We start from the raw sequence: 11,201 nt of genomic DNA, 5'->3' as shown, positions 1-11,201 counted from the left end.
ATGTCTGATCCAAAGCACAAAAATGTGTGCACAATACTCGCACCCGGTGTACCGGACCGTGTTGCCTAATAATACAATTAAAATGCTCTTTTTTATACTGCACATATACTTCACCAACAGTTGAGCGACGACTGAAGAGGTAGTGATATAGAGCAGCAATTCAAGTAGGACATTTTTTGGTGCGATTATCACGAACTGCGCCCGTAGCTCTGATACTTTTTTGTTTTAATGTCACTAAAAGTTAACAACTCGCAAAATAGTTATCGAAAAGTATTATGTGATCAGTTGGAACTGTAATAATACTCAGGAGATCTAAAACAACTTGTGATCCTAGTGGCAGTTTAGACCTTTTCGGTTTTATCTGTTCTTCGTTAGGTGAGGGCTTAGCTCCGCAGTACGCATCCAATCCTTGTAGCCAAAACGTGCGGGCTTTGACTTAATGAATTGCTTCGCCGAATGGTGGCCAAAGTATTTGACCATTGCCTCATCAATGGATAATTTTTTATAAAAAATGCCCCCTTGTTGAAAATTAGCATTCAGAAAATCCATAAGCGGTCGTTTAGACATTTTATCAATTTTGTTGACTTTAGTCTTGTCTGCCAAATGTATATACTTTTTAATTTTTGTAAACCTATTTCTGCTCATTGCGTTGGAAATAAATGGAACATTTAGATCTTCATCCAAATTCCAATACAATCCTTTCACGGGGTAATTTATGGTACCTGGTAAAATGAAGAATTTCAACAAACATTTTTATCTCATCTTTTGTAATTATAAAATGATATTTATTGGAGGCTGTTGCATACAGATTGGTTTGCTCTACAATATGATTTACAACTTCATTATTAAGTAACTTTTCAAAAACTTGTAACGTAAGTAGTTCTGCAAGCTCAACTTTTACTTTTTCCATTCGTTTATATCTTCCATTAGTACCATTCATGCTCGTATTCACTGTTTTACGACACCATTTGGGATCTCCGGGCTTCATCAGTAATTTGTTTTTTGGAAGTTTGTTAGCTGTCAGTTCCCACTTTGATGATTTTATTCGTTTGGACAATGGAATGTCATTATCTGTTTCATTCGGTTCATCTCTATTATCAAAATCATCGTAGGTAGGAGCATCCACTGTTCTATAGTCATCCTTATCTTCTGACTCGTCAATAACTTGAAGTTCCCCTGGAAAACTTCAAGTTTTCCATGAACATCGTTAGGAATTTGGGTTGTTACTAAATCATCTTCATTAAACTTCTCCTCATCCGTTTAGTAGTCAACATTTGGTGGAATTATTACCAGATCTATTTCAGCACTATTGGTAATCTCTATACTTTCAATATCATTTACAGCTGCTGCAAAGGTTTGATACCTTTTTCTATAAAATGTAGACGTGGTTATTTCAGGAAGACTCATCGTAGAATTTCAGACCTAAAATAATATATATTATACTGTATACCCTTTTGCCTAATGTAAAATGCAAAAAAATACAGTAATCTGTTACACCTTCTGAGAAATGAAACTATGCAGAAGCGTCTTGTGTCCCATATATTGAGATTTTCAACCATAGATGGCGTCAGTAGAAAATTATATTTGCCGTACCCGTGCAGGTACGCTGGGCATTAATAGATTAAACATCAGAGCTTTACATATTTTTCAAGTAACTACTTTAACCATGGATGCTATTGATTATGTCGATATGATAGATTGGAAGATCAAGACAGAGCCATTACTTACGAAGAATATTAATAATATCTCAGGCCATCATAGAGCCACAGCTTGTGGAAAATGAAATCCTCAGAAATATTAGAAAAATTCCGTGTCACACACAATTAACTGAAAGATCTGTCAAATTGGCTACAGAAGCAAGTCCTTATGTCTGTGGGCTACAGAGGAGAGATAAAAAACTATCGCCCACAGTGATTCTTATGTTATTTTTCAATTTATAAGCATAATTTTTTCATTTTATATTAACTATTTTTTCTTTTTTCTTTATATTATAGTCCCAATAGCTGAACTAAATGAATAAAAAGCAGTATCGTTAACTCTACCGAATTTTTTTCTTAACAATTTAAAACTGACAAAATCATCAAAATTTCGAAATCACTGGGCCAGTTGCCCAAACTAAAATAACAAAGATTGTCATAAAGGTTTTTGATTGGTATCTTAGCGAAACTGCTACACTGTACCCCGCGTAGATGACGACAAAACATTTTTTTGTCCCATCACGATGAGCCACTTTTCAGACTGAAAATACGAACGAATGTCGTCTGAGCTTTTTATTCAAAAATGGAATGAACATCAATTCCGCACCATGCGAAAATAAAATTAAAAAAAAATTAATTTGAACTCCATCCTAGTGACCCGCCACACCATCAAAGAAAAATTAAATTAAATATGTTATTAAATAAATAATAAATTAAACTAAGATTAAAGAAATTATAGATCAATTAAATCGTTTTTCCAAAAAAAGTAAATTCCCATTATGATAAACACCCACTCGTAAGAAAAATGTTTGATGATCTTATACTTAAGGAATTACCACATTCCTTATGATAATTCAACCTTTCGCAGATTACCCCTACTACTAATAAAATACACGAGACGTAGATTCAGACACTCGACCTCGCAAAGACGCCAACAAAATTGCTATCATAATTAACCTAGTTTTACAGTTGTATAATTTTTTTGTTAGAACTAAACAATTTAACCATAAATCACTCATAAATATTCTCCGAAAAATGTCAAGCGAAGACGATAAAGATGGCATAAAAAATCTGAACGGTATTCTCAAGTCTGTTATAGGTGTATCAAAAATAACTAACACGAAAATAACCAGATTAACGGCTCCAGGAGAGAATTATGGAAGTCTTATGTTAAAACTCGACGTAACTTTAAAATCTGATGAACATTTGGAAACTGATCTTCATTTGGTAGCTAAGAAAATTCCAACCAGTGAGTTATTTAGAGAAAACTTTAATATACAGGTAACATTCAAAAATGAGGTCGCAATGTACCAGACAGTGGTTCCAATTTTGCAAAGTTTTCAAAAAGAATCCGGTGTGAAAAACGTGTTCAATTGTGTTCCTAGATTTTATGGTGCCAGGATCAATTTGGACGGTGGTCAGCAAGTCGACTCTGATGCTGTGCTTATTCTGGAAAATCTGTTCGCTAACGGTAAGATTTAAACGTGTTTTATTTTATTCTCGATTCTTCTTTTTTTTCCGTACTCGGTAAGATACATATAGACCAGGCAAATTAGCTCAATTTTAATAAAAAATGTTATCTAAAATTTTATAATGGAAGATGGTAGGTGGGAGTAGACGTCACAAAATAAGAATAAAATATGCAGCTCAAAATTTCAGGTTTAGGTTCAGCACAAATAAAAGTTGTAAATAATATAAAAGATAATAGTGTAAAAGTTCTTAACATAACTTCAAAATAACAGAGTAAAATTCACAAAATTGTCTTTTTTCGATGACTTCGTTTTTTTATTTTTGATTTCTGTAAAAGTTATTCAAATTTGATGAAAGATGGTAAAAATATAGTGTAATGTTTTCTTAATTATCGCTTTTTTCAGAATAAAAAATCCAAAATTTTTTAAGATATTCCAGTTTAAAAAAAAAACACTACTTTTTTAAAGTAAAAGCAAAATTTTTATGGTTAATTTTTTTTCCTTTTTGATAATCTGTTTAAAATTATAAGAAAATTAAAAAGCTTATTAAACCTTTGGGCGGGAAAGAAATTGTTTTTAGCAGCTTAAAAGAGTTTATTTCCATACAGTAAGAACAGTTTATTACAGGTCATTACAAAAGGACACAGGTCTATATAAAAAAATTATAATAAGGTAACAAATACAGTGATTGGCCACTTAAGGAATTGCCAATTGAATTAAAATTGTAAATTGCTATCTTTTAAAGTGAAATATTTTGTAAGGGATTTTTAATAGCAATTTTTTATTTATTTATTTACGCTGCAACCACAAGGGTTATTAGCGACCTAAAAAATAATACAGGTAAAGGTAGAAAAAATTACAATAATTGATACAGTTCTGAGTCTTTAAGATAACTTATTGTGTTTTTTAATATTCATGTTTTTTTATAAGACTTGTGATGGGACAGACATGAAGTCAACAGTGATATTATTATTTTTTAGAGGAATTATTTACCGATGAGTCGGAATCTTCTTCCGATAATGAAGTTTTCACTGTAGAGAGTAAACCTATGTGTTTGCCAAGTTTTCGTATTAATTTGGTGCTTATGGTTTTCATTCTTTTGTCGATGTAGTATGAATGTAATTCCGTTAGGAACTTTATAAGTACATAAGAGTCTTCTGAGTACAATTTTGTTACGCTGTCTTTTGATCATTGTATATTTTCGAATAGATCCACTACTTGATCGAAGCTTAACAATTGCTTTTCCCTTTCTACATATTCTCTAACTGGTTCCAATAATGTTTGGAGATTTGGTATATCATTTCTTAAGTTTTTGTCATCAGTTTTGGTTTTTTTCTTTAATTGAAGCTTAGGTTTTTCAAAGTTTTCTTCGGAGGGTGGCGTGATTGCATCTTCTAGGGTTCTTTTTCCGGTTGCTTTGTTCGAAGTTACTTGGGGTTCGTAAGAGTTCAAATGTGTATTTTTATTTGGAGGTAAGTGTTGACTTGTTTCGGGTAAGGTTGATTTATGTTTTTGGGTATTAGAGGATGACTCAGACGATGTAGGTGTTGCGATTGTAGTGTTAACTGAAGAAGTGGTCAAATGTATGGATGTATTTTGTAGTGAGCACTGTTGGGTTTGGTTTATTGATAAATTTGGGATTGCTACTCTTTGTAATGTAGTTTGAGAAGACGTAGTAAGTGTGGAGGGAGTGGTATTTGAGATTGCAGGAGTATTTTGTAGATTATCTTGTTGAGTATGATTTATTGATGAATTTTGTCTTATTTCTGTTTGCATTGCACTATCATTGTGAGGATGGTTAGAAGGTAAAATATTTGGACAATTAGCTGCCTGGTGTCCAGTTAATTTACATTTGAAACAATTTTCGTTTTGGGCTATAAATATGCGGTATGATGTTTGTTCCAACTCGATAATAAAAGATTCAGGTAGTACAAAGTTGTCTGGAAAAGGTGAAACGAAAATTTGTCTTCGGAAGCTTAGAATATGACTAAAGGCAGGATTGGTTGCTCCTGTCCGTAGATATGATATGTCTGAGAGAGGATTTAAACCTGGTTTTATTAATTCGTCCATTATTATGTTAGAAGGTATGCTTGGACATACATTGGACAGAATTAAGCGGACTGATGGAGTTATTAATCTTCTCGCTTCTAGTATATTTCCATTTACTATTATTTTCTTTGTTTCTGCTATGAATTTATCTACTAGGTTTTTGGATGATAGATATATGCATATTCTACCGTTTGATATACGGGATGCGAAAGTTATATTTTTCGGTTCTATATGCTGACTCAATCCTTCAAGATAGTCATTAATTGTACAATTCTCTAGAGTGTTAAACAAAATAGCTTGATCTCTGCTTGGGATTAATATACTCCGTGGTTGACTAACTGCTTTTGAGTATGATGCATTTTGTGGTAGCTGATTGGAAGATGACATCTTTTAAATGGATTTTAAAATCCGACTAAAACCGGTGCTGTTTTAGAGCTTTCGTTGTGATACCAGTTCATGTAAATTGGATAATACTTATAACTGATTGCAGTTGTTTACTTAAATATATAAATCCAAATAGATGAAAAAAGTATATTTTATCTACTCACAATTCCAATATTCAGTATACAAATCACTTTCACTTTTATACTTAATTACATTTCTTAAGTTATTAACCCACTATAAAATTAACTTCTTTGCGATCTATTTTAGATTAGACTCGAACATGATTTTGATTTTAATATAATTCACTATTTACATGTTCAGAACTGAAGAAATAATCGTTTAAATATTTCAATTTTTAAGAGAAACTTTGAAATGCGTCTAAACACTTTGACAGTTTTTTGACGTTCTCCTTTTAATAGCAATGAAACATCAAATTTTATAAAAACTCTTTAATATATAAAAACCTTTTATAAAAAGGTTATTTTAATCAGAAAAAATATTGTAAATTCAAAATAAACACAAATTTGAAAACTTACAGAACTACACAGTTATTGGCCATATAAACATAGTTATTGGCATATATAGAATTACAGTCAATGGCTATCCATAAAATTCCTAATTTTCTTTTTTGTTTGTTTGTGCAGGTAAGGCATACAAAACTATTTAAGTTTTCAATTACTTTTTTTCTTTGCATAAGTACCAATATGGTAGCCTCTAAAACAAAATAGACACTTTATTCCAACTTTTGATTTAGATATATTATAGGAATAATTTTACGTCAATTTGCTTTTGTTTTCGTTATAATTTTATTTTTTCTTGTTCTGCTTTTTTTAAATTTGACGATCTGGATTTTGACGATCTGAAGAAGTGAGCACGAAAGGCAACCTTTCTGTTTGCTTTTTGTCCTTTCTTTGTGTAGTTTTTGACCAAGAAAAGAATTTGTCAATTTCTTTAGATAATGAGTTACCTTGATTAAATTAAAATCAGATTATTGGATGCTGGTTAAATATCTAAAGTCATTGTATCTTCTGTGACATCTTTTATAGTATATGTAATATCACCATTTTCTGGAAGTTGAACTCGATAATCCGAAAGTAGATTTCCTTCTGTAATAATAGAAATATCTTGTATATTGCATATGATTTTCATTGCCATTTACAGGGTTAAGTGTAATTTTTGAAGATACATGGGTTTCTGTGGTGTTAGAGGTATCTTGTATATCATTCATCATAAATGCTGCAGCAGTTTCTTTAGAACCAATGATGCTATTTAATATGAGACGATCTTTTATGGAATGTATTGACCAATGAATTAAAGAAAATGGTGGACATATCGAACACTTACTTTGACAAAAAGTTTATTATTATTTGGTTTAACTATTTTTTAATTTGGTTTGTAAATAAAATGTTTTGATTATGACTTTAATTTAATATAAAACGTAAAATGTTTGATGTAAAATCCAATTATTTTGTTATTTTGTCAAATGCTATTGCAAATTATCCTGTTGATATATTTATTTTATTTAATATTTTGTTAACTAATAGCTTTATTAACCCGGACTACATATGTGGGGTTTCACAAACCCCAGCTCCCAAATATCGCTCTTAAAATAAATCAAACGCAGACTTATAGGCACGTCCACCCCAATAGCTTCCCAAAAATGTCCCCACCATCGAATTTAGGCGTTACCTCAGTACATTGTAGGCAGTGACTGAAGTTACACGCGCCTGAAACGCTCAGGGGTGTGTCAAACCCCACCTATGTACTCGCGTTTGCAATTTTGACATTATAAGTAAGTTTTTATTTTTGACTTATTTGAATCTGCATATTCAATTTTTTAGCTAAAATATCATTTCATACGAAGCGGAACAGAACAAGCTTGAAGCTCTATGGGCTGAAATTTATGACGATGCCATCGAATCGGGAAGCGATGACGATATTGACCATATCTCTGAAAGCGACCAAACACCGACTCGGAGCAGGATATCGCAATAGAAGATGTAGTTTCTGACGGTGATTCAGACATGGAGACATCAAAAACAGAACTTCAGAATGAGACGGAAAATAAAAGCACTGACGGACCTCCAAGAAACGAAGAAATATATCTCGGAAAAGACGGAACACAATGGAATAAACTTGCTTCAAATAATAAACGGGTTCGAACAAGATCAGAGAACATTATTACTCATTTGCCGGGTGTGAAACATTATGCAAAAAATGCTAAACGTGCTTTAGATTGTTGGCAATTGTTTTTTGACCGACAAAATGATCGAAGACATAGTGCGCTGGACCAATCTCAAAATTCAACAAAAATCAGTTGCATATCAAAATAAATGCATGGTGAAACCAACCAATGAATGTGAAATTAAAGCATTTATCGGACTTCTTTATTTAGCAGGTATGTTTCATTCTAATCGTCATAATTTGAGAAACTTATGGCCAACAGATGGGACTGGTGTCGATATATTCCACAATACGATGTCTATAAATCGTTTTCAATTCCTTATGGTCTGTCTTCGGTTCGATAACATCGATAATCGTAAAGACAGATTGACGATTGACAAATTAGCTCCAGTTCGTGGAATTCTGGACAAATTTATTGAAAATTGTAAGCAGGCCTACACTCCTTCTCAATATGTGACGAGAAGTTAAAGTCTTTTTGTGAAAGATGTGCTTTTAAACAGTACATGCCCAACAAGCCTGCAAAGTATGGGATCAAAGTGCAAGCCCTAGTTGATGCCCGTTCGTACTACGTTTTAAATTTGGAAGTGTATTCAGGAAAACAGCCAGAAGGTCCCTACAGGGTTAGTAATTTCCCAATAGATATAGTAGAGAGGCTAATACAACCTATTTCTGGTTCCAACCGAAATGTGACCTTTGACAACTTATGAATTAATGATAAAATTGCTAAACGAGCATAAACTTACGTCAGTAGGCACGCTGAGAAAGAACAAACGATGCATCCCAGCACAATTTTTGACAGTCCAGAACAGAGAACAAATGACATCTTTATTTGGCTTTCAGAAAGATATTACACTTTTATCGTATGTGCCGAAAACAAATAAAAACGTCCTACTGTTGTCCACCATGCACCATGATGGAGCTATTGATGAAGCAACTGGCGATAAAAATTTACCAGAAATAATAAGCTTTTACAACTTTACTAAAAGTGGAGTAGATGTAGTGGATGAACTGTCTGCATCATATAACGTATCTAGAAACTCACGGAGATGGCCTCTTACGATCGTGTTTTCTCTCTTGAATACAGCCGCCATAAATGCTTTGGTGATATACAGAGAAAACAATCAAGATTTCAAACTTGCCAGAAGATTGTTTATCAAAATGTTGGGCTTTGAATTAATCCAGGACCACATATCTGAAAGAAAAATAATCCAAGAAGACCAAGGAGTATTCGTCAAAACATTGCACATTTTGGCCAAGATGCCCCTGCAGTACCACCTGCCAAGATTCCAAAACTCATGGGAAGATGTTCAGTATGTCCAAGAAGCCGAGATCGGAAAACTAAATATTTCTGTTTAAACTGTTAATCATTACTGTGCCTGGAGCATGCTGTCATAAGTTGTCAAAATTGCATGAATTCAAATAGCGATTAATTTTTTTTCTCTCACTATACAACCGGGCAGAGTTTTTCCTTGTATTGTATTTTTGATCTTATGGTGTTTATATTTTTTGATAAGATTATTCAGTTAAGTTGTGGTTTTTGCTTATGGAGAATTGCCTATTATTAGTTTATTTTTAATTTCTTTTGAATAAAGGTGTTCTGATTATTTCTTTTTTGCTTAAATAGTCCTTAGATGATCACTTCAGACCATGAAAACATATAAAAAAACTGCCAGAAAAATTCTGATTTTCTTAGAAATTGGGGTTTGTCACACCCCACATATGTACTAATGACAAAAAAATCCACGTATGTGACGCGGGGTTAAAGGTATTTTATACCAAAATTCAGAAGTATTGATGTTTTTGTCTATTTTTCTTTCGTTGTCTGGAGTAATTGCGTTAAATCAGAATTATGCAGTTGATTTGTAAAATCCAATTATCTCTTAAACTGTTGAGTTTTCAAGATATTAACAAGTATAAAACAGGTTATTTTGTCTTGAGAATTTTTGATTGAAAATAAGGGGGCTTTTTCGATATTAATAACTAATCAAAATAAGGAAAAAGAAAATAAATATTTTAATATAAAAATTTACAGTGTGCTTCGGACATAAAAAATAATTAAAAAAAAAATATTTTTTTGTAGAAAATACAAATTAAAAACCAAATTCTTGGTTATTTGAATTTTTCGCATAAATTGTGAAAATATGTGAAAAAAGCGTAAATATAAAAGTTTTAAAACTTTTTATTGCCTACAACTTTGCTATTTAGCTTTATAAACCGATTATACCCTTACCGTCAGATCACCCAAAAATTTTTTTTCCTTTAATTTTTGTTATATGATCTTCCTTTTGCAATAGATTCCATCCTTTTACTTTTTTTTTGCATTTTCAAAGGCTCCGACCGTTCGTAGTCTGTCGGTGGGAAATAAATTAACTTTCATTTATTTTGTTTTTTTTTACTAAGAAAGTTAGCTAATTCACTAATAACACGTTTTTCAGTTTTATTTACTTTTACAGTTAATTTAGGTACATAGTTTATTTATATATTTTTTTAATTTTAGGATATACCAATGTAAACAGATTGCAAGGTTTTAACCTAGAATCTATCAAGCTCATTCTTAAAGACTTAGCTGAGTTTCATGCAGTACCTTTAGCACTAAAACTTAAGCGACCCGAAGTATTTGAACGAGATATCAAAAAATATTGTAACGATTTTGTGTTCAACTCGCAGTTTCACAGTTTATTCTGGAATCCAACAAAAAGCATTATTTTGGAAAAAAAGAAATTGGCACCTATAGTTGAAAAAATCAAATTTATAGGCCAAGTTGAAAGGACTGCTGTACGGGAGCCTTTTGCCACATTGGTACACGCGGATTTATGGTGTAATAACTCCATGCAAAAATTCGGACCAGATGGAACAGCAATAGAAAATAAATTCCTTGACTTTCAATTTCTATCATACGGTTCTCCAGCGTCAGACTTTCTATTTCTTGTATTAACCAGTACTGAAACAAATATTTTAGTTAAGAATTTCGATGAACTGATTCAGTTTTATCATACACATTTCGTTCAAACTTTGGAAGAATTACAGTGTGATAGTACACCATTTAGTTTATCACATTTTATAGAAGAGATCAAAAACGAGTGTGTTTTTGAAATAGGGCATGCCATACAGTTTATTTTGTTTGTTGTAACTGCCAAAAAAAGAGATGAAGAATTAAAGCTGCCAGAGGAGAGCGATAAGCTATATGATACCGTTACACAACAAGGCAAGGATAAGGTGTGGTTTATACTGGAAGATTTTGAAAAACGAGGCTGGTTATGATCGAATCAATCATTTGACATGTTTGTGACAATAAATTGATTCTAAACCTGTACAAAATTTATAGTTTAAATTAATTAAAGCTTAAATTTTAAGTTTTTCATAATTGAAAAATTATATCTTATATGGTTATGAATAAAGCTATTGTTTAAATTCAAAA

The 11,201-nt window shown here is 32.0% G+C and overlaps 1 protein-coding gene across 1 annotated transcript; it reads left to right on the top strand.

The window, feature by feature from the left end:
* The first annotated feature begins 2,596 nt into the window (after positions 1–2,596).
* Positions 2,597–11,201, top strand: LOC140445373 (uncharacterized). Its single transcript, XM_072537352.1, has 2 exons — positions 2,597–3,168; positions 10,281–11,201. Exons 1-2 carry the CDS (start codon positions 2,733–2,735, stop codon positions 11,042–11,044), a joined length of 1,200 nt encoding a protein of 399 aa, XP_072393453.1. The 5' UTR covers positions 2,597–2,732; the 3' UTR covers positions 11,045–11,201.

Source organism: Diabrotica undecimpunctata, chromosome 7 (genome assembly GCF_040954645.1).
Source record: "Diabrotica undecimpunctata isolate CICGRU chromosome 7, icDiaUnde3, whole genome shotgun sequence".
NCBI lineage: Eukaryota > Metazoa > Arthropoda > Insecta > Coleoptera > Chrysomelidae > Diabrotica > Diabrotica undecimpunctata.
This window is presented reverse-complemented; position numbering and strand designations above follow the sequence as displayed.

Coding starts and splice junctions, on each gene's coding strand:
- LOC140445373 (XM_072537352.1), top strand. CDS start 2,733: ATGTCAAGCGAAGACGATAAAGATGGCATAAAAAATCTGAACGGTATT. Junction 3,169..10,280: donor GGAAAATCTGTTCGCTAACG/GTAAGATTTAAA, acceptor TTTTAATTTTAG/GATATACCAATGTAAACAGA.